Below are 25,185 nucleotides of genomic sequence, written 5' to 3' on the forward strand. Positions count from 1 at the left end.
TATATATATATATATATATATATATATATATATATATATATATATATATATATATATATATATATATATATATATATATATATATATATATATATTATGTTTATCATGCATTCCTCTCTATCATCTTGCTTCTTCTTTGTTTTAGTTTATTTAATTTGTTTTACTAGCTAATTAAGCGAATAATACTTAAAGAAATAACATAATGGTCGATAAAAACACATACACATGCAAATGAAATAATTAGAAAAAGAAAATAATGACGATGAAAGACGATGAAACCAACAGTGAGAGAAAGTAAGAGACGATGAAATCAACAGTGATGGCGAGAAGATAAAGCGACGATGAGAAAGAGAGAAAGAGACGATGAGAAAGAGAGAAAGAGACGATGCGAAAGTGTGTGTTTTGTGTTTGTGTTTGTGTTTGTCTGCTGTGTTTGTGTTTGTGTATTAAGGTTTGTGTTTTGTGGCTGTAGCAGATTTGTGTTTGTGTGGTTTATAGTATGGAAGGTATTGACAACGGTTATTAAACAACAACCGTTGTCAAGTAAGTTTTAACAACGGTTGTAAAACAACAACCGTTGTCAAATAAGTTTTAACAACGGGTTTCAAAAGTAACCGTTGTGATTACTTTTCACTAACTTTGCGTCAATTTTGCGCCAAATTATTAACAACGGTTGTGCATGTGTTACCCGTTGTTAAAACTTATAACAACGGTTGTTATAACCATACCCGTTGTAATTCATTTTAGTAAAATTCGCGCCATACATTCTACAACGTCTATTGTGATTTTTGTGAATAATCGTTGTTAAAGGGGCGTTGTAGTTGTAATACTCCGTATTTATATGTCTTGGGGGTACTCTATCGAGTAGCCCTTACTCTGTCGAGTATGGGCAAGTTGCAGAATAAAATAGTTTCTGACCTGTTGGGTACTCGATCGAGTAGCTAGGGCACTCGATCGAGTAGGGGGGTACTCGATCGAGTACCTTGGGTACTCGATCGAGTGTCCCGTTTTACGGGGGAGTTTTCTCGGGTTTTGTTAATTACGCGATTAAGGTATTTAAACATATTCGTAATTGGTTTAAATCACTTTTTACAAAACCTAAAACCTGTTTAAGAGAGAAAGCAACTAGTTCTTCTTCCTAATCGCGTTCTTGACAATTCCCGGAGTTCAGACGGTCGGTTCGTATCGTAGTTCGTGTCGTTGGATATCTTGCGTCAAGGGTAAGCTTTTAATATAATTTCTATAATGTTTTGTTAAGATTGATGAAACCCTAATTTAGGAATTGGGGGTTTTTATGAGTAGTATTTGAATGGTAGCATCTATGTGTTGTATGGTAGGAGGAGAATTCGTAGAGGAGCCGTTTTGATACAGCTGTAGATACCGTCTGCGTGTTGTGCTTTCCAGGTAGGATTTCCTACTCAGTATTAGTCCCATAATGGGATATTGGTGATGTGCTGTAGTTAGTTGTTTGATATGATGATTGTGATTGTGATTGCGATTGTGATTGTGATTGGTTTCTATGGCTCTCGAGATGCGTTCTCGGCTGAGTGGGGTCACTTGCGGGAGTGATCTCACGCCCTAGTTTCGCCCTTCGTGGAACCCGCCACGAAAGGGGATGTGCACATTAATGGACAGGGTTATCGCTCGTACGATGAGCGGGGCTTAGGTGGGAACGGCTGCGGTCCCCCATCGGCGGGGCTGGTCCAAAGGGACGATCGATATTGAGATGATGGGAGTTGGTGGTGTGTGTGTGTGTGTGTGACAGTTCAAATTCGGTATGCATGTATCTTGTTATTGTTATCTCGTATTGATTGTGTGATTACTACGACCCGGTGTTGTTTTGTAAACTGCGGTGATCCATTCGGGGATGGTGAGCGATATTGAACAGTATAGAGATGAGTCTTGGGATAGCCGGGATGGCCACGACATGACGATAGAGTCTTCCGCTGTAGTTTAGCATTTATTTACCTTTCAGTTGAGAACAGCTAGTTTGGAATAATGTATTGTACTTTCAGTTTGGTTTCGAGGATTGTACTTATTCATTAAACTACTTATAATAAATGTTGTTTTCGTTTTGTCTATTTGATTATCATACCTCGGGCAACCGAGATGGTGACGTCTTCATACCTGAGTGGTCCTGGTAAGGCACTCGGAGTATGGGGGTGTTACAAATGGTATCAGAGCGACGATCCTGAAACCTGTAACCAATGAACTTAATGAACATAGGGAGTCAATTAAAATGAACCCGGGGTAGAAGTTGTAGGAGCTAGTGCAAAGGCTTGGGAGACGTCCTAAAGTCGCGGGGGTCGCCCTACAACTTTGAACCGGTCACATGGGGGAAATGTGTGTGTTGAGTCATGTGTGTGCTTAGTAACTTGCGTAACAATGTGATGGAATGTGTTGATGGTTGGATGTTCGAATTGGAAGTTGATGAGATGAAAGAAAAGTGATGTTATATATATAGACATTGTTGATGAAATGATAGCATGATGGAATGTTTTACAACGTGGCAATTAATAGCATGATTGTTATGATATAATGTGATTTATAAAGTTAGCATGTTAGTATATGACGTAATATGCGGGTAGCTCTTACGTTTTGGTGGTACTTGATCGAGTGAGGTGACTCGATCGGTTAGGTTTTTGCGATTTTGAATCCGAATCGCGTTTTGGGGCACTCGATCGAGTAACTAGGGGTACTCGATCGAGTAGAAAATCACTCGATCGAGTAGCCTAGATACTCGATCGAGTGGGTTAGAGATCGAAAGGTCTGTTTGGTTCGGGAGTTTGGGTACTCGATCGAGTACATGGGGGCACTCGATCGAGTAGCCCGTTACTCGATCGAGTGGGTTTGGGTACTCGATCGAGTAGGTTCCGGGCGCGTTTTTTCGTGTTTTGGGGTTTAGTACGTGTGTTTATGTTTACCCTTTCTTATATAGCTTCAAGATGCCGCCCAAGAGAAATGCTTTGTATGCGAGAGCTGAGCTTATGACTACGGACGACATCGTCAAGATGTTAGAGCACCAGGATGCTCTTACTGAGACCCTGAAGAGAGTGAATGAGGACAAGGATAAGAGTAAGGAGAAGGAGGTTGACCATGATAAAGTCAGCCTCTATATTGCGAGGTTTAACCCGAAGGAGTACAAGGGAGTTGAGGAGCCTAACCTTCTTGATAGTTGGCTGAGGGAGATGGAGAACATACTAGATTTAGTTCGCTGTCTGATGAGATGAGAGTGGATCAGCCGCATTCTATCCGAGGGAGGCGGTGGCAAGTGGTGGGATTCGGTGAAAGTGAGTGCCAAGGAGATATATACCAACCAGGGGTTACCTGCTATACCTTGGGAGGAGTTTCGTAGGGTCATGAGGAAGGAGTTCGTACGAAACATGTGAGGAGTAAGTTGAGAGAGGAGTTCGACAAGTTTAAGATGACTCTTTGAGATGTCGTGGTGAGTACTACAGGCGGTTCAATGAGAAATCTAGATATCTTTGAGGATATGGGTTTGAGTGAGGAGAATCGGCTTTGAGGTTGAGAGAGGGCTAACCACGAAAATTATGGATAAGTTACCCGTGGGAGTCCTTACTGATGTAAAGGAAGCGTATGAGAGGGCTGGGAGAGCTGAGAGACTAGTGGAGATGGCTCAGGAGAGGTCAGGTGGAGAGAAGAGGAAGTCTGAGAGCGAGGGTGGTGGCCAATCTAATTTCAAGAAAGGCAACCACAATCAATCTAAGGGGTTTTCTTCTGGGTCCGGGTTTAGTGCTTTGGGGCTTCCTTTGGGCGTGGCCGTGGGAGTGTGAGTAATAGTTGGGGAGTGACCTGCTTTGGTTGTGGTGGCGTAGGCCACAAGAGACATGAGTGCACGAGTGCACCGGGATCTTTTCAGAGACCTGCACAGAGCTTTGCGAGCAACAGACCAGCTGGATCATGGCCAAACCGGGGAGGTCAGAGCTACCAGAGTGGAGGCAACCGCAACGGCGGTAATTCTTATCAGAAGACACCGACGAACAACAACAACAACAATCAAGGGTCGGGTGCTAAGCCGACCGCATCAGCCAGTACTGTCCAGGGAGGTGGGCAGAAGACCAGTGGCAAGTTGTTCATGATGGACAAGAAGGCAGCTGAGGAGGATGCGCACGTTATCACCGGTACTTTCCTTGTTAATGGTATTCCTACCTTTGTTTTGTTTGATTCGGGGGCTTCTCAGTCGTTTGTGTCTTCGAGTCATGTAAAACAGTTGGGTTTGAGAGTATATGAGCCTGTTAGTGAGCGAGTTTTCATACCCTCGGGTGAGTCTGTATCGTGTGGGAGGTTGTTTAGAGATGTATCTTTGATAGTTGGGCAAGTCGATTTCCCTGTAGACTTGCTAGAGTTTCCTTTTAATGGTTTTGAGATGATAGTTGGGATGGATTGGTTAGGAAAGTATAAAGCTAAGATAGACTGTCATCAAAAGAAGGTGTCCTTAAGAGGTCCTAAGGGTGTTAGTGTGTCTTATCGTGGGTTTCTAGTCAAACCCAAAGTTAAGTTGATTGCAGCTGTTACCTTGAAGTCGTATCTGAGGAAGGGATGTCCGTTGATTTTGTGCCATGTGAGAGATGACCGGATAGAGAGCCCGGCAGTTGACGAGATACCGGTGGTGGGAGAGTTTGCAGATGTTTTTCCAGAGGAGATTCCGGGGTTGCCACCGAAGAGGGAGATAGATTTCACCGTTGAGTTGAAGCCAGGGACGGGGCCAATCTCTAAGGCACCGTACCGTATGGGTCCTAAGGAGATGGAGGAGCTTAGGAAGCAGTTGGATGATTTGATAGAGAAGGGATACATTAGACCAAGTGTATCGCCTTGGGGAGCACCAGTTCTTTTCGTGAAGAAGAAAGATGGGAGTTTGAGGTGTGCATAGATTACCGGAGCCGAACCGTGTGACGATAAAGAACAAGTATCCTTTGCCAAGGATAGATGACCTGTTTGATCAGTTGAGCGGTGCAACAGTCTTTTCTAAGATTGATTTGAGGTCGGGGTACCATCAGGTGAAGATTAGAGATGTGGACATACCGAAGACAGCTTTCACGTCGAGGTATGGCCATTATGAGTATGTGGTGATGCCGTTTGGGTTGTCTAATGCGCCGGCAGTGTTTATGGATTTGATGAATAGGATCTTGAGACGTTCTTGGATCGGTTTGTAGTAGTGTTTATCGATGACATCTTAGTCTACTCTAAGACTAAGGAGGAGCATGAGGAGCATCTGAGGATCGTGTTGCAGACTTTGAGGGATCATGAGTTGTATGCTAAGCTGTCCAAGTGTGAGTTCTGGTTGGAGAAAGTTGCCTTTCTGGGGCATGTAATCTCTAAAGATGGGGTAGCTGTGGATCCGGCGAAGATTGAGGCAGTGACAAAGTGGGAAGCACCGAAGAATGTTGCTGAGGTGAGAAGTTTCTTGCGTTTAGCTGGATACTACAGACGGTTCGTGAAAGATTTCTCCAAGATAGCTAGACCGATGACGGCGTTGATGAGGAAAGAGAACAGGTTTCGTTGGGATGAGAGTTGTGAGACGGCGTTCCAAACATTAAAGGAGCGTTTGACCACGCTCTCTGTCCTAGCATTGCCTGAAGGGAGCGAGAATTTCGAGGTTTATACGGATGCCTCGAAGAATGGGTTGGGGTGTGTGTTGATGCGAGAATGGTAAAGTGATTGCCTATGCTTCTAGGCAGTTGAAGCCTTATGAGGAGAACTACCCTACTCATGATCTGGAGTTGGGTGCAGTGGTGTTTGCTCTCAAGATTTGGAGACATTACCTTTATGGAGCAATCTTTAAGGTATTTTCTGATCACAAGAGTCTCAAGTACATCTTCACGCAGAAGGAGTTGAACATGAGACAGAGGAGGTGGATGGAGCTGATTGGTGATTATGACATGGAAATCATCTACCATGAAGGAAAAGCCAATGTTGTTCTTTGATGCTTTGAGTAGGAAGAGTGTACATTCCTTGTGTACAGCTCTATCTTTGATGAGGCTGAGGGATGAGGTAGCGAGCTTTGGGATTCATATGATGCAGAAAGGAGATGCTATGGGTGATATGACGGTACATATGGAGTTTTATGATGACATTCGGGATAAGCAGGCTTTGGATCCTAAGATAGTGGAGTGGAGAGTGGAGTAGAGAAAGGGACAAAGTCCCGTTTTCCATTCATACAGATGGTAGCTTGAGGTTTGATGGTAGGTGGTGTGTTCCTAATGACGAGGAGTTGAAAAAGACAATCATGACAGAAGCGCATTGCACACCATATTCAGTTCATCCGGGTGGAGACAAGCTTTACAAAGATTTGAAGAAAACGTTTTGGTGGCCTGGGATGAAGAAAGAGACAGCTGAGTTTGTGTCCCGTTATTTGACATGCCAGAGAGTTAAAGGGGAACAGAGAAGACCACAAGGTAAGGTTCAGTCTTTAGAGGTGCCGGAGTGGAAGTGGGAATCCATTTCCATGGATTTCATTGTGGGTTTGCCGAAGAGTCAACAAGGTAACAACATGATTTGGGTGATAGTGGATCGTCTGACCAAGTCAGCTCACTTTGTTCCAATGAAAGATACATGGACTAAGGCACAACTGGCTATGGCCTATCGAAAGAACGTGCTTAAGTTACATGGAGTCCCTAAGGACATAGTGTCTGACAGAGATGCGAGGTTTATATCAAGGTTTTGGAAAGAGTTGCAGGAATCGTTGGGAACGACTTTGAAGATGAGTACATTTTTCATCATCTGCGACGATGGGCAGACGAGAGAACAATCAAGACTCTTGAGGATATGTTGCGAGCTTGTGTGATTGATTTTGGTGGTAGGGGAGCGGAGGTTGGACTTGATAGAGTTTTCTTACAATAACAACTATCACACTAGTATTGGTATGGCACCGTTTGAGGCTTTGTATGGGAGGAGATGTAGGAGTCCAATCTGTTGGGACGATAGTCTTTGAGGCAAGTGGTTTTAGGACCAGAGATGGTACATGAGATGGTGGAACAGATTAAGATGATCGAGAGAACGGATGAGAGCGACCCGGGATCGACGAAAGAGTTATGCAGATCTACATCGTCGGGACATAGAGTTTCAGGTTGGGGACAAGGTTCTTCTGAAAGTGTCTCCTATGCGTGGGGTTATGAGGTTTGGGAAGAAAGGCAAGCTAAGTCAGAAGTTTATAGGGCCTTATGGGATCTTAGAGCGAGTTGGGGAAGTTGCTTATCGTTTGGCTTTACCGGCTGCGTTAGAGAGAGTGCATAATGTGTTTCATGTATCGCAGCTGCGGAAGTATGTGAGTGACCCGTCACATGTGTTGGAGGCAGAGAGCTTAGAGCTGGATGAGTCTTTATCATATCTGGAGGTGCCTAAGCAGATCCTAGACCGAAAGGTTAGAAAGACCAGGAGTGGTGAGACAGTTTTGCTTAAGATCCTTTGGTCTAACCACGAGACTGAGGAAGCTACATGGGAGGCAAAGGATATCATGAAAGAGCGTTACCCCTTCCTTTTTGATCAGGTATGTATGGTTACGGGGACGTAACCTTGTTTCTTTTAGGGGGGTAGGAGATGATCGCGAGCAGTTTTAAGAGTTTTATACACCTTTTATATGTTGTGTCGGTAGGTTGTCGGGATGAGTTGGGTAAGTACCGTGTTTTATATTGAGTTTTGTTTTGGTTGTTGAGTCGGGAATGTTTTGGAGTACCTTTGTTTTAGTAGTGGTTTGAACTTCGGGGACGAAGTTCCTTTTAAGGAGGGAAGACTGTAATACTCCGTATTTATATGTCTTGGGGGTACTCTATCGAGTAGCCCTTACTCTGTCGTGTATGGGCAAGTTGCAGAATAAAATAGTTTCGACTGTTGGGTACTCGATCGAGTAGTCAGCACTCGATCGAGTAGGGGGTACTCGATCGAGTACCTTGGGTACTCGATCGAGTGTCCGGTTTTACGGGGGAGTTTTCTCGGGTTTTGTTAATTACGCGATTAAGGTATTTAAACATATTCGTAATTGGTTTAAATCACTTTTTACAAAACCTAAAACCTGTTTAAGAGAGAAAGCAACTAGTTCTTCTTCCTAATCGCGTTCTTGACAATTCCCGGAGTTCAGACGGTCGGTTCGTATCGTAGTTCGTGTCGTTGGATTCCTTGCGTCAAGGGTAAGCTTTTAATATAATTTCTATAATGTTTTGTTAAGATTGATGAAACCCTAATTTAGGAATTGGGGGTTTTTATGAGTAGTATTTGAATGGTAGCATCTATGTGTTGTATGGTATGAGGAGAATTCGTAGAGGAGCCGTTTTGATACAGCTGTAGATACCGTCTGCGTGTTGTGCTTTCCAGGTAGGATTTCCTACTCAGTATTAGTCCCATAATGGGATATTGGTGATGTGCTGTAGTTAGTTGTTTGATATGATGATTGTGATTGTGATTGCGATTGTGATTGTGATTGTGATTGGTTTCTATGGCTCTCGAGATGCGTTCTCGGCTGAGTGGGGTCACTTGCGGGAGTGATCTCACGCCCTAGTTTCGCCCTTCGTGGAACCCGCCACGAAAGGGGATGTGCACATTAATGGACAGGGTTATCGCTCGTACGATGAGCGGGGCTTAGGTGGGAACGGCTGCGGTCCCCCATCGGCGGGGGTCCAAAGGGGACGTCGATATTGAGATGATGGGAGTTGGTGGTGTGTGTGTGTGTGTGACATTCAGTACATGCTGTATCTTGTTATTGTTATCCGTATTGATTGTGTGATTAGTACTGACCCCGGTGTTGTTTTGTAAACTGCGGTGATCCATTCGGGGATGGTGAGCGATATTGAACAGGTATAGAGATGAGTACTGGGATAGCTGGGATGGCCACGACATGACGATAGAGTCTTCCGCTGTAGTTTAGCATTTATTTACCTTTCAGTTGAGAACAGCTAGTTTGGAATAATGTATTGTACTTTCAGTTTGGTTTCGAGGATTGTACTTATTCATTAAACTACTTATAATAAATATTGTTTCCGTTTTGTCTATTTGATTATCATACCTCGGGCAACCGAGATGGTGACGTCTTCATACCTGAGTGGTCCTGGTAAGGCACTCGGAGTATGGGGGTGTTACAGTAGTTGCCTGGATTTGTAGTAGTGAATGGGTGTGCTTTACCAAAGCATCAATTTCTGGGGTGGCTTATTGCTCATGAAGCTCTGAACACTGCTGCTAGATTAGCCAACTTTGGGTGGGACATTGAGGACAAATGTTATCTGTGTGGTTTAGCTGCAGAAACTACTGAACATTTGTTCTATGAATGTATATACAGCAGAGGGGTTATCAGGGAATTGAATAGGCAGACTAGGTGGGATTATCCCATGAGGGATGTGCTGACTTGGTGTGTGCAAAGGACGGGAACAGTGTTGCAAAGGGGAGTACAAACTGCTAAGATGTTGGGTACACTGTATCAGGTATGGCATCAAAGAAACAAAAGGAAGAATGAGAATGTTTTGATACGTCCTGAGTATGTGGCAAAATTTATCATGGAGGAGATGAGATCACGAGTTCGAGGCCGGGATAGAGCAACCATGACAATTGCTGAGAGAGATTGGCTCAAAATAATACATCTAGTAGAATGATATATTGTTATTTGTTTGATTGCCATATATAATCATATGTAATTATCCTTTTTTGATATATATTATATCTCACATTTCACCAAAAAAATAAATAAATTATACGGATGAAAATGAACACAAAATAATTGAAATAATCGGAATAATTACGTAAACTAAGATCAGTCCGTCTCATTGAAGACGACCGCTATCCGTCACAAGCTGAAGACGGATAGTGCTCCTCTTACAAAATGTAAGTGGGAGGGCAAGTGAGGGTATCCATTTCCCCCCACTTGCAGTATCCATTTGTATTTTTTTAGAGAGACACTATCCGTCTTCAGCTTGTGATGGATAGTGTCCGTCTTCAATGAGAATTTGTGAACTAAGATATGGTTAAGGTAACTAAGAATAATATCGGACAAATTAATATTTACGATTGTTGCACTTGTGCAGTTGTGCTATGAACTATGGTATTAGGTATATTTCAACATTGGTCACTGGGTTATCATCTGCACAATTAAAGGTTATACTATACTGTATAATCCTATTATATGCTTATTATAAATAATTTTAAAAATATATATGAAATTTAACACAAACGTCAAAATAATAGCGATCCGCTCCTGTATATGTACATTCAGGTTTCAATTTATGTCTATGTATCACAGCTAGATCCGATCCGTCAATACTTGACCTGCTCCTGTTTTTTAGGGTCAAAGACCCGTTAATGTTGACTTTTAACCCTGTTGACCCGAACACGAAATTTAATTACTTCGGGGTCGAACCCAACCCGTTTGACTTGAACACAAAATTTATTTCAAAGTAACTCAACCCGTTTGACCCGAACACGAAATTTATTTCAAAGTAACCTAACCCGTTTGACCCGAACACAAAACTTATTTCAGGGTCGAAACCCAACCCGCTTGACCCGTTGGGTCAAAGATAAATGAATAATATTATCAAAACATTAATATTTGAATATTATATTTTACAAAATAAATATAATAATATTATTTCAAATTTTAGGTATGAAAAATAAATTAAAAAATAAATTTATATAAGTTTTATACCATTAAATAATAACAAAATTATTAAAATAATTTTATTTTCATAAATGGTTTAAAATAAGTTTGATAAGTAATTAATATATATTATAAATATTAAATATGATAATTTTACGAAATATGTTTTTCGGCTTAGAACATGATAAAAAAAAAGGACGACATAAACTATTTTGGCCTGGATTCTAACTTTGACCAGATCCGTATTCAATCGACTCGTATTGTGAATTGTGATCCAACCCGTATGGCCCGAGCCTCCTACTCCTATTCCTCATTTATACTCCCAATATAATTGGTCTCACTTAAGACGGATATATCAGTTTCAAAAACAAAACAGGTCAAATAATACGCCTCACTTGGCTAGATAGTACAATTATTTTGGTAGTATCTAGGAACTTTAATTTTGTCTTACCTATTTGTGTTTTATTTAACCCTTCTTAACATTAAGACAATTTAGACTCGTTACAATTTGGGCTAAATTGTAATAAAAATAAACTCGTAAATATATGGTAACCTTAATTCACTGTTCTTGGCAGAATATCAAACTTGTTCATAATCAAGTTATGAACTATAAACCCTAACTTTAACATTGTGTCCACATTCCACAACCATCCGCAATTTCGTTCTCTATTTATGTACCCTCTCTCCCCTCATCTTTCCCTGAGTGACTCTACTTCGTCTCAACTCCACATGCATTACTGTGTCCCTCTCATTGCTTATATACCCAACTTTATCTCCCTCCTTCAATCACATATAATTTTCTGAAATAAATTCAATTTTATCTTTACTAAAATAATTTTAATATTATAGAATATTGCGAAAAATAAAAAAAAGGTTAGATAATATTCTAAATTTTCTCTAACTTTTTATTGTAACATAATTTTTTCCTTGCTTATGTATGTTTCAAAGCATAAAATAATCTAATTTTTTTTTAAATGTAAAAATATGTTTCTTTTAGATTTATGTTAAAGTCAAAAAATTTATTCATTTTTGAGTTTATAAATATTCAACTTTGTTACATGCATTTTATAAAACATAGCTGATTGAATTTTTTAAGATTCATTATTTTTTTCCAAACAGTATGTCATTGGTTTAACACTGTAATTTTATAAAAAGTGATTTAAGAGATTTAATCATATACTTGAATGTGTGTACATCTAAAATTTAGGTAATTATTCAAGTGGGTGTAATTTTGTTGTTAAATGGACATGGTTGAATCATCAAGTCCAATACATTGAACATTTAAATAAGGGTTGTGCTTTTTCACATACGCATTTTACTCTTTTACATACACTTTTTACGATCTTACCCTTGTCATTTTTCCTCATCCCCTCACTCAAAATCAACTAGCCATACCTTCTTTCGCCACCCATTTTTCTACCCTCTCTACTTCGGTGACCCAACGACTCAACAACTCACCACCTCCAACATCGCCTCCACACCACCACCCTCGTAAAGCCACCATGTCTTCATCTTTATGAGATAAACACGTTTACACAACCAATTATAAAGGAATCAACCTATCATCCTCATATTTCAACATCATATTTTATCACATCAATCAATCCAAAACAGAAAAATCGAGAACGATAATAACGCATAAAAAATTACTTGTACAACTTTAAGAAATAAATGCAAAAATTTCTACTAAAAAATCATAATATCTATTTGGGTTTAATCATAATTCAACCTCATTTTAAAAAATTAACTAATGAATTAGATAAAATAAGAGAAAAAGCAAATTACAATGTAAGCATAGTATAGATCAACTTGAAAGACGAAAAGCCCAATAGAGTCGGTGACTCCAATGTCATCTATTCATTGTTGTTTATAACCACCACCTCCGTCCTACGATTCAGCGAGTTATGGGTTGTCTTCGATGAGTGACAATGGTTAGATGGGTGTTTGATTGAGAGTGGAGGCAGTGTGGTTCTATGGTTGGGACTTGAGAGGGCTAATTGAGAATGATAGAACATAATTTGGGGGTGAGGGTAGGTTATGGAAATTTTATGAAAAAATGTATGTGATTGAGTAAAACATGTATGTGAAAAAGTAATTCCGTTAAATAATTGAGAAACCAAGTACTACTAAATAATGCAATTAATTCTTATGTACATCATGGGTCCTAAAAATAAAGAAATAAAAACCGCACTTTGACTTATTGACTTTTAACCACAGAGCGCCACATAGGCTCTGTGGTTGTTGCTTTAATATATAGGATTGAGGGCCATTTTGTATAAACCTAGATTTTAGTGCCTTAGGTATAAACAACTTGAATTTTGAGATCTTGGAGACTATCGTTAATCTTTCTCTAATTATTACGAGATCTCTTTAATTTGCATGAATGTAATCAAATTATGAAAGGCTAATTTCTTCAAACTTGGTGTAATTTGATTGAAGTTGCCAACTTTAAGCATTGTATGACTCTTAAACTCTCTTATTCTATCTATTATATTTTGCTTTGTTGATATTGTATATGTTGAATGAATGTGTTTTAGGTTTGATCATCCTCTCATATTTTTTTATTTAATTATTACAAATTCTAAAGAAATGGTTTAAACTATGATCAATAAATACTCCCACCATATTAGGGTTAAGGTTATCAAACTTTATTTGACCTTGAAAAAATTAAAAAATGAAAATATTAAGACATACTCCACAACATAAATATTTAGATTCGCCGTCAAACAATCTTTCACAAAATATATATTTCAACAAAAGACTTACAAATACAAGTGAAAAAATGTCGCCGTAATAGCGTCTTAGGGACTACGTAAAATAAAATGGGAAAAACATTGTGGATACAGGGAGTATTTATCAATCAAATTATGAGATACATCCGCTACTTTTATTGTCACAGTTAATTTCATCATTATTCCGGCTACTTTTATTGTTACTTTCACTATTCACGCAACTACTACTATTTTTTTAGGGAATCAACTACTACTGTTAAAAATAATTAATACATGTTAGGATTATATATAATTATATCATCATTTTAATTAAGAAAAAGAGTTTTTTTTTCCCGTTATTCCAACTTTTCAACTTATGATGCACTTTTAAATTTTAATTGTCTTTTTATTTAATTACTTTCCTAGAACTATATATTATTTAGTATATATGATTTTTAATATATCTAATATTACATAGTATAATGAGATTTTTATATTTAGGATTATTTAACAAGAATACTCTGAACTATTGGCGGTGTTCTCAAAATACCCCAAATTTCAATTTAACTCACAATATACCGTACAGTTACCCCCATCTTCTCGTATTGCACTTGGCTTATTTTTAACCTGTGAAATCGGGTCAAAAAGTCACGTGGGTGGCGGTGGATCCCACTACCATCACTACATACCATAACCATTACCTTCTTCTTCTCCATTCACACCATACCAGTAACACCCCCATACTCCGAGTGCCTTACCAGGACCACTCAGGTATGAAGACGTCACCATCTCGGTTGCCCGAGGTATGATAATCAAATAGACAAAACGGAAACAACATTTATTATAAGTAGTTTAATGAATAAGTACAATCCTCGAAACCAAACTGAAAGTACAATACATTATTCCAAACTAGCTGTTCTCAACTGAAAGGTAAATAAATGCTAAACTACAAATGGAAGACTCTATCGTCATGTCGTGGCCATCCCGCTATCCCGTACTCATCTCTATACCTGCTCAATATCTGCTCACCATCCCCGAATGGATCACCGCAGTTTACAAAACAACACCGGGTCGTACTAATCACACAATCAATACGAGATAACAATAACAAAATACACAGATACCGAATCACACACACACACACACACACACACCAACTCCCATCATCTCAATACGATCGTCCACTTTGGACCAGCCACCATGGGGGACCGCAGCCGTTCCCACCTAAGCCCCGCTCATCGTACGAGCGATAACCCTGTCCATTAATGTGCACATCCCCTTTCGTGGCGGGTTCCACGAAGGGCGAAACTAGGGCGTGAGATCACTCCCGCAAGTGACCCCACTCAGCCGAGAACGCATCTCGAGAGCCATAGAAACCAATCACAATCGCAATCACAATCACAATCATCATATCAAACAACTAACTACAAAGACATCACCAATATCCCATTATGGGACTAATACCGAGTAGAAATCCTACCGGAAAGCACAACACGCAGACGGTATCTACAAACAGTGTATCAAAACGGCTCCTCTACGAATTCTCCTCCTACCATACAACACATAGATGCTACCATTCAAATACTACTCATAAAAACCCCCAATTCCTAAATTAGGGTTTCATCAATCTTAACAAAACATTATAGAAATTATATTAAAAGCTTACCCTTGACGCAAGGAATCCAACGACACGAACTACGATACGAACCGATCGTCTGAACTCCGGGAATTGTCAAGAACGCGATTAGGAAGAAGAACTAGTTGCTTTCTCTCTTAAACAGGTTTTAGGTTTTGTAAAAAGTGATTTAAACCAATTACGAATATGTTTAAATACCTTAATCGCGTAATTAACAAAACCCGAGAAAACTCCCCCGTAAAACCGGACACTCGATCGAGTACCCAAGGTACTCGATCGAGTACCCCCCTACTCGATCGAGTGCCCCAGCTACTCGATCGAGTACCCAACAGGTCAGAAACTATTTTATTCTGCAACTTGCCCATACTCGACAGAGTAAGGGCTACTCGATAGAGTACCCCCAAGACATATAAATACGGAGTATTACAGTCTTCCCTCCTTAAAAGGAACTTCGTCCCCGAAGTTCAAACCACTACTAAAACAAAGGTACTCCAAAACATTCCCGACTTAACAACCAAAACAAAACTCAATATAAAACACGCTACTTACCCAACTCATCCCGACAACCTACCGACACAACATATAAAAGGTGTATAAAACTCTTAAAACTGCTCGCGATCATCTCCTACCCCCCTAAAAGAAACAAGGTTACGTCCCCGTAACCATACATACCTGATTAAAAAGGAAGGGGTAACGCTCTTTCATGATATCCTCTGCCTCCCATGTAGCTTCCTCAGTCTCGTGGTTAGACCAAAGGATCTTAAGCAAAACTGTCTCACCACTCCTGGTCTTTCTAACCTTTCGGTCTAGGATCTGCTTAGGCACCTCCAGATATGATAAAGACTCATCCAGCTCTAAGCTCTCTGCCTCCAACACATGTGACGGGTCACTCACATACTTCCGCAGCTGCGATACATGAAACACATTATGCACTCTCTCTAACGCAGCCGGTAAAGCCAAACGATAAGCAACTTCCCCAACTCGCTCTAAGATCCCATAAGGCCCTATAAACTTCTGACTTAGCTTGCCTTTCTTCCCAAACCTCATAACCCCACGCATAGGAGACACTTTCAGAAGAACCTTGTCCCCAACCTGAAACTCTATGTCCCGACGATGTAGATTTGCATAACTCTTCTGTCGATCCTGGGCTGCTCTCATCCGTTCTCTGATCATCTTAATCTGTTCCACCATCTCATATACCATCTCTGGTCCTAAAACCACTGCCTCAGCACTATCGTCCCAACAGATTGGACTCCTACATCTCCTCCCATACAAAGCCTCAAACGGTGCCATACCAATACTAGTGTGATAGTCATTATTGTAAGAAAACTCTATCAAGTCCAACCTCCGCTCCCAGCTACCACCAAAATCCATCACACAAGCTCGCAACATATCCTCAAGAGTCTTGATTGTTCTCTCGAGTCTGCCCATCTGTCGCAGGGATGAAATGTCGTACTCATCTTCAAAGGTGTTCCCAACGATTCCTGCAACTCTTTCCAAAACCTTGATATAAACCTCGCATCTCTCGTCGGACACTATGTCCTTAAGGACTCCATGTAACTTAAGCACGTTCTTTCGATAGGCCATAGCCAATTGTGCCTTAGTCCATGTATCTTTCATTGAACAAAGTGAGCGACTTGGTCGACGATCCATTATCACCCAAATCATGTTGTTACCTTGTTGACTCTTCGGCAAACCCACAATGAAATCCATGGAAATGGATTCCCACTTCCACTCAGGCACCTCTAAAGACCGAACCTTACCTTGTGGTCTTCTCTGTTCCCCTTTAACTCTCTCGGCATGTCAAACAACGGACACAAACTCAAATTTGTCTCTTTCTTCATCCCAGGCCACCAAAACGTTTTCTTCAAATCTTTGTAAAGCTTGTCTCCACCCGATGAACCGAATATGGTGTGCAATGCGCTTCCGTCATGATTGTCTTTTTCAACTCCTCGTCATTAGGAACACACCACCTACCATCAAACCTCAAGCTACCATCTGTATGAATGGAAAACCGGGACACTGTCCCTTTCTCTACTCCAGCTCTCCACTCCACTATCTTAGGATCCAAAGCCTGCTTATCCCGAATGTCATCATAAAACTCCATATGTACCGTCATATCACCCATAGCATCTCCTTTCTGCATCATATGAATCCCAAAGCTCGCTACCTCATCCCTCAGCCTCATCAAAGATAGAGCTGTACACAAGGAATGTACACTCTTCCTACTCAAAGCATCAGCAACAACATTGGCTTTTCCTTCATGGTAGATGATTTCCATGTCATAATCACCAATCAGCTCCATCCACCTCCTCTGTCTCATGTTCAACTCCTTCTGCGTGAAGATGTACTTGAGACTCTTGTGATCAGAAAATACCTTAAAGATTGCTCCATAAAGGTAATGTCTCCAAATCTTGAGAGCAAACACCACTGCACCCAACTCCAGATCATGAGTAGGGTAGTTCTCCTCATAAGGCTTCAACTGCCTAGAAGCATAGGCAATCACTTTACCATTCTGCATCAACACACACCCCAACCCATTCTTCGAGGCATTTGTATAAACCTCGAAATTCTCGCTCCCTTCAGGCAATGCTAGGACAGGAGCTGTGGTCAAACGCTCCTTTAATGTTTGGAACGCCGTCTCACAACTCTCATCCCAACGAAACCTGTTCTCTTTCCTCATCAACGCCGTCATCGGTCTAGCTATCTTGGAGAAATCTTTCACGAACCGTCCGTAGTATCCAAATAAACCCAAGAAACTTCTCACCTCAAAGAACATTCTTCTGGTGCTTCCCACTTTGTCACTGCCTCAATCTTCGCCGGATCCACAGCTACCCCATCTTTAGAGATTACATGCCCCAGAAAGGCAACTTTCTCCAACCAGAACTCACACTTGGACAGCTTAGCATACAACTCATGATCCCTCAAAGTCTGCAACACGATCCTCAGATGCTCCTCATGCTCCTCCTTAGTCTTAGAGTAGACTAAGATGTCATCGATAAACACTACTACAAACTGATCCAAGAACTGTCTGAAGATCCTATTCATCAAATCCATAAACACTGCCGGCGCATTAGACAACCCAAACGGCATCACCACATACTCATAATGGCCATACCTCGACGTGAAAGTCTGTCTTCGGTATGTCCACCTCTCTAATCTTCACCCGATGGTACCCCGACCTCAAATCAATCTTAGAAAAGACTGTTGCACCACTCAACCGATCAAACAGGTCATCTATCCTTGGCAAAGGATACTTGTTCTTTATCGTCACACGGTTCACTCCCCTAATCTATGCACAAACCTCAAACTCCCATCCTTCTTCTTCACGAAAAGAACTGGTGCTCCCAAGGCGATACACTTGGTCTAATGTATCCCTTCTCTATCAAATCATCCAACTGCTTCCTAAGCTCCTCCATCTCCTTAGGACCCATACGGTACGGTGCCTTAGAGATTGGCCCCGTCCCTGGCTTCAACTCAACGGTGAAATCTATCTCCCTCTTCGGTGGCAACCCCGGAATCTCCTCTGGAAAAACATCTGCAAACTCTCCCACCACCGGTATCTCGTCAACTGCCGGGCTCTCTATCCGGTCATCTCTCACATGGCACAAAATCAACGGACATCCCTTCCTCAGATACGACTTCAAGGTAACAGCTGCAATCAACTTAACTTTGGGTTTGACTAGAAACCCACGATAAGACACACTAACACCCTTAGGACCTCTTAGGGACACCTTCTTTTGATGACAGTCTATCTTAGCTTTATACTTTCCTAACCAATCCATCCCAACTATCATCTCAAAACCATTAAAAGGAAACTCTAGCAAGTCTACAGGGAAATCGACTTGCCCAACTATCAAAGATACATCTCTAAACAACCTCCCACACGATACAGACTCACCCGAGGGTATGAAAACTCGCTCACTAACAGGCTCATATACTCTCAAACCCAACTGTTTTACATGACTCGAAGACACAAACGACTGAGAAGCCCCCGAATCAAACAAAACAAAGGTAGGAATACCATTAACAAGGAAAGTACCGGTGATAACGTGCGCATCCTCCTCAGCTGCCTTCTTGTCCATCATGAACAACTTGCCACTGGTCTTCTGCCCACCTCCCAGACAAGATCTTGGCGATGCGGTCGGCTTAGCACCCGACCCTTGATTGTTGTTGTTGTTGTTCGTCGGTGTCTTCTGATAAGAATTACCGCCGTTGCGGTTGCCTCCACTCTGGTAGCTCTGACCTCCCCGGTTTGGCCATGATCCCGCCGGTCTGTTGCTCGCAAAGCTCTGTGCAGGTCTCTGAAAAGATCCCGGTGCACTCGTGCACTCATGTCTCTTGTGGCCTACGCCACCACAACCAAAGCAGGTCACTCCCCAACTATTGCTCGCACTCCCACGCCACGCCCAAAGGAAGCCCCAAACTAAACCCGGACCCGGAAAAAACCCCTTAGATTGATTGTGGTTGCCTTTCTTGAAATTAGATTGGCCACCACCCTCGCTCTCCGACTTCCTCTTCTCTCCACCCGACCTCTCCCGAGCCATCTCCACTAGTCTCTCAGCTCTCCCGCCCTCTCATACGCTTCCTTTACATCGCAAGGACTCCCACGGGTAACTTATCCATAATTTTCGTGGTTAGCCCTCTCTCAAACCTCAAAGCCGATTCTCCTCACTCAAACCCATATCCTCAAAGATATCTAGATTTCTCATTGAACTGCTGTAGTACTCACCACGACATCTCAAGAGTCATCTTAAACTTGTCGAACTCCTCTCTCAACTTACTCCTCACATGTTCTGGTACGAACTCCTTCCTCACAGCCCTACGAAACTCCTCCCAAGGTATAGCAGGTAACCCCTGGTTGGTATATATCTCCTTGGCACTCACTTTCACTGAATCCCACCACTTGCCACCGCCTCCCTCGGATAGAATGCAGCCTGATCCACTCTCATCTCATCGGGACAAATAACTAAATCTAGTATGTTCTCCATCTCCCTCAGCCAACTATCAAGAAGGTTAGGCTCCTCAACTCCCTTGTACTCCTTCGGGTTAAACCTCGCAATATAGAGGCTGACTTTATCATGGTCAACCTCCTTCTCCTTACTCTTATCCTTGTCCTCATTCACTCTCTTCAGGGTCTCAGTAAGAGCATCCTGGTGCTCTAACATCTTGACGATGTCGTCCGTAGTCATAAGCTCAGCTCTCGCATACAAAGCATTTCTCTTGGGCGGCATCTTGAAGCTATATAAGAAAGGGTAAACATAAACACACGTACTAAACCCCAAAACACGAAAACGCTGCTGCCTGAAACCTACTCGATCGAGTATCCAAACCCACTCGATCGAGTAACTGGCTACTCGATCGAGTGCCCCCATGTACTCGATCGAGTACCCAAACTCCAGAACCAAACAGACCTTCGGATCTCTAACCCACTCGATCGAGTATCTAGGCTACTCGATCGAGTGATTTTCTACTCGATCGAGTACCCCTAGTTACTCGATCGAGTGCCCCAAAACGCGATTCTGGATTCAAAATCGCCAAAAACCTAACCGATCGAGTCAGCCTCACTCGATCAAGTACCACCAAAACGTAAGAGCTACCCGCATATTACGTCATATACTAACATGCTAACTTTATAAATCACATTATATCATAACAATCATGCTATTAATTGCCACGTTGTAAAACATTCCATCATGCTATCATTTCATCAACAATGTTTATATATATAACATCACTTTTCTTTCATCTCATCAACTTCCAATTCGAACATCCAACCATCAACAAATTCCATCACATTGTTATGCAAGTTACTAAGCACACACATGACTCAACACACACATTTCCCCCATGTGACCGGTTCAAAGTTGTAGGGCGACCCCCGCGACTTTAGGACGTCTCCCAAGCCTTTGCACTAGCTCCTACAACTTCTACCCCGGGTTCACTTTAATTGACTCCCTATGTTCATTAAGTTCATTGGTTACAGGTTTCAGGATCGTCGCTCTGATACCATTTGTAACACCCCCATACTCCGAGTGCCTTACCAGGACCACTCAGGTATGAAGACGTCACCATCTCGGTTGCCCGAGGTATGATAATCTAATAGACAAAACGGAAACAACATTTATTATAAGTAGTTTAATGAATAAGTACAATCCTCGAAACCAAACTGAAAGTACAATACATTATTCCAAACTAGTCGTTTTCTCAATCGAAAGGTAAATAAATGCTAAACTACAAATGGAAGACTCTATCGTCATGTCGTGGCCATCCCACTATCCCAAAGACTCATCTCTATACTGTTCAATATCTCGCTCACCATCCCCGAATGGATCACCGCAGGTTTTACAAAACAACACCGGGTCGGTACTAATCACACAATCAATACGAGATAACAATAACAAGATACACAGACAATTGAATCACACACACACACACACACCACCAACTCCCATCATCTCAATATCGACGTCCACTGGACCACCACGCCATGGGGGACCGCAATGTTCCCACCTAAGCCCCGCTCATCGTACGAGCGATAACCCCGTCCATTAATGTGCACATCCCCTTTCGTGGCGGGTTCCACGAAGGGCGAAACTAGGGCGTGAGATCACTCCCGCAAGTGACCCCACTCAGCCGAGAACGCATCTCGAGAGCCATAGAAACCAATCACAATCACATTCGCAATCACAATCACAATCATCATATCAAACAACTAACTACAAAGACATCACCAATATCCCATTATGGGACTAATACCGAGTAGGAAATCCTACCCGAAAGCACAACACGCAGACGGTATCTACAAATATCAAATCAAAACGGCTCCTCTACGAATTCTCCTCCTACCATACAACACATAGATGCTACCATTCAAATACTACTCATAAAAACCCCCAATTCCTAAATTAGGGTTTCATCAATCTTAACAAAACATTATAGAAATTATATTAAAAGCTTACCCTTGACGCAAGGAATCCAACGACACGAACTACGATACGAACCGACCGTCTGAACTCCGGGAATTGTCAAGAACGCGATTAGGAAGAAGAACTAGTTGCTTTCTCTCTTAAACAGGTTTTAGGTTTTGTAAAAAGTGATTTAAACCAATTACGAATATGTTTAAATACCTTAATCGCGTAATTAACAAAACCCGAGAAAACTCCCCCGTAAAACCGGACACTCGATCGAGTACCCAAGGTACTCGATCGAGTACCCCCCCTACTCGATCGAGTGCCCCAGCTACTCGATCGAGTACCCAACAGGTCAGAAACTATTTTATTCTGCAACTTGCCCATACTCGACAGAGTAAGGGCTACTCGATAGAGTACCCCCAAGACATATAAATACGGAGTATTACAATACCAACCGCATAAACCACCTCCTAGCTATGCACCACTACCATCACTACACGTCTACACCCTTGCTTTAACGCACCACCCACGCCACACTTAACCACCAGGCCAACTGCCTCATTTCCGCATGTTTCTCCACCAACTGCACCATTCACGCCAAGTTTATCCACCACCATGGTCACCCATAAACACTACTTTTTCCAATTAAACCCTAGATACCTATTCACATCACGTATCTCCACCACCATTACACAACCATTCACACAACCAACACCACATCGAGCCATATCGTCGCCTCCTTTTCTCCATTGCCTCACTTTTCTTTCCCGTCTATAAACCCCAAATGTAACAGCCTGCCCTTTCTTTTGTCGTCGACTACCACAACTCCGGCCTGGTGCGTCTCACCTCTTCACCTTCGTCATCGTCGTCCTTCCCTCCTCCTACAATCAGGTAAACCCTAGATTCTCAAATTAATTGGGATAATGTTAATTTGGGTTTTTGTGGGTGGTGGATGCCATTATGGTGGTTAGCGGAGGTATGGAGGCGCCGAAGGTCATTTATTAAATTAGGATAGGTGGTTATGGTGGATGGGGGAGGTTGTGGTGTTGGTTATGTGGTTATAGATAAGGGGTTAGGTGGGTTATGAGAAGAGATAAGAGAAAGGTGACCTGCTAAAGAGGTAGACGGTCACTGAGTGTATTATGAGAAGAGCAAGGTAGTTGGATGGTATATTGTGAGTTAAACTGAAGTTCGGAGTATTTTGAGCAGACCGTCAATAGTTCAGAGTATTCTTGTTAAAGAATCCTTATATTTATGTCATTCATTAAAGTTTCTCCTTTCTGGTTTATATATAAATGTAAGCAAACTGAATTTATTGAATGGTACTTTGAATCAGAAAACTTACAAATGCAGTGTATTCATGGCATTTCCCTCCTCTTGAATGACACAACCAAACCTCGCCTTTGAAGTCGTACGTGTCCAACATGAGTGCTCGAACTCCATTCTGCCAATGATACCAGTAAATTAAAGTAAAACTTAATTTTTTACCCAGTATTTACATACCTTTTCTTAAGGTATAAAAAAGGTTACAACAGTCAGTTATATGCAACTACCCGTAATTTTGCATTTTAGTATTTTCTCAATTTTACATTTTTATTCTGAAAGTTTTTCAATTTCTTCTCACACCTATCATCTTAGTAAACAGTGGACACGATTGTTTGACTTAAGTTTGCATTAAATTTATATGAAATGGAAGATTTGTGAAACCGACATTCTTCTATAAAGTTGTCATACAAAACGAATAGTATCCATTTATATAAGAACTTTTTTTTTCTGCATGTGCATTTAATTGATTTAAAAAAGAACTGTTGTAAAAAAAAAAAAGATTTTCTACACAAGAAAAAAAATGACGTAGATTTAATGCTTACAAATATTATTAAACATGGGCTGATTTATTAAAAACCACAACAAAAATACTAAAATTAATGTTAAAACAACTTTAAATACTATTGTATAATACGATGGAAATATGTACTTTGTTATAGTGAACTTCTTAACTTTAAGTGTAAAGAGACTGATGGAATGGAGTATGGACATGATGGAAGGAGTGGCAGGCGTCGGTGAAGTAAATTAAGTAATAACATATAAGTCGAGAGGGTAGACCTGTCAAACGGGTCGGGCGGGTCGGGTCCCGGGTCGGGTCATACGGGTCGGGTCAGAATACGGGTCGGGTCAAATACGAGTCGGGTCAGATACGGGTCGGGTCATACGGGTCACGGGTCGGGTTAGGGTCAGAATACGGGTCAAGAAATAATTTTTAACGCCTTTTTTACACGATTTTTTTAATTTAAAAAATATATTTTTAAAAATTAAAATATGTTTAAAATTATTATTTTAGTCATATTCATCATATACAATAATTATATTGATATAATTATTAAAATAAAGTTTTTTTAATAATTATTTTATTATTAAATATTATAAAAGTTATATAAAATTGACCTTTTAGTTGAATTTTAAATTTTAAGTAATAAAAAAATAATTTTTTAACTATATTTTTAAATATAATATATAAATAATAATATTTTTAATAAAATTCATGATTTTCCCTTGACCCAACGGGTCGGGTCTCGACCCTAAAATAACGGGTCATTTCGGGTTCGGGTCAAACGGGTCGCGGGTCGAAAAAACCGGGTTTGTAACCCTAAGAAAACGGGTCGAGTCGGGTCGGGTTTTCGGGTCGGGTCGAGTTTTGACAGGTCTACGAGAGGGTGAAGCGGTGACTCGTGAGGAAAGAGTAAATATATAATGGGTTTACGGGAATATGATTTGTTATTATACAAAGCGGGTTAATGAGTTAATGAGTGCGTAGGATTTATAATGGTAAAAGACTACTAGACCTGGCAAAATGGGTAAGCGGGTCGGGTTCGGGTCGGGTCAGTTCGGGTTTCTCATTGATTTGGGGTCAGGACGGGTCATTTCGGGTTTTGGGTCTGTTTCGGGTTTGTTGTCGGGTCAGTTCCGGGTCAAGCGGGTCGGGTTGTTTCGGGCCGGGTCATTTTCGGGCCAATGAATGATAGAGAAATTGTCATTTCAAGTCTTTTCGGTTCAGTTAGAGTTATATTTTGTCGGGTCATTTTCGGGTTTGGTGGTTATGAATCGGGTCATTTTCGGGTCAGGCCAGTTCGGGTCAAGAAAGCTCGGGTCATGTTCGGGTCAGGTCGGGTCAATTCGAGTTTTCGGGTCACATTCGGGTGATGTAGTTCGGGTCACTTCGGGTCTCGGGTCAGCTTTTTCGGGCCGGGTCAATCGGGTCGGGTTGCTTTTGCCTGGTCTGTCAAAGACTGAATCCATTTTTAAAATAATGTTGAAAAATAAAGTATTTGTCGT

General features: G+C 41.3%; 1 protein-coding gene across 1 annotated transcript in view; it reads right to left on the reverse strand.

Annotated features, from left to right (window-relative positions):
* The window catches only part of LOC141658260 (PI-PLC X domain-containing protein At5g67130-like), a 74,559-nt gene that overhangs the window by 16,955 nt on the left and 32,419 nt on the right, over positions 1 to 25,185 (reverse strand). Inside the window, exon 3 of the mRNA XM_074465379.1 lies at positions 23,201 to 23,299. Coding sequence (XP_074321480.1) covers positions 23,201 to 23,299 — 99 coding nt within the window. The remainder of the gene's footprint in view (positions 1 to 23,200; positions 23,300 to 25,185) is intronic.

The sequence above is a fragment of the Silene latifolia genome, chromosome 1, assembly GCF_048544455.1.
Source record: "Silene latifolia isolate original U9 population chromosome 1, ASM4854445v1, whole genome shotgun sequence".
In the NCBI taxonomy this organism is placed as follows: Eukaryota; Viridiplantae; Streptophyta; class Magnoliopsida; order Caryophyllales; family Caryophyllaceae; genus Silene; species Silene latifolia.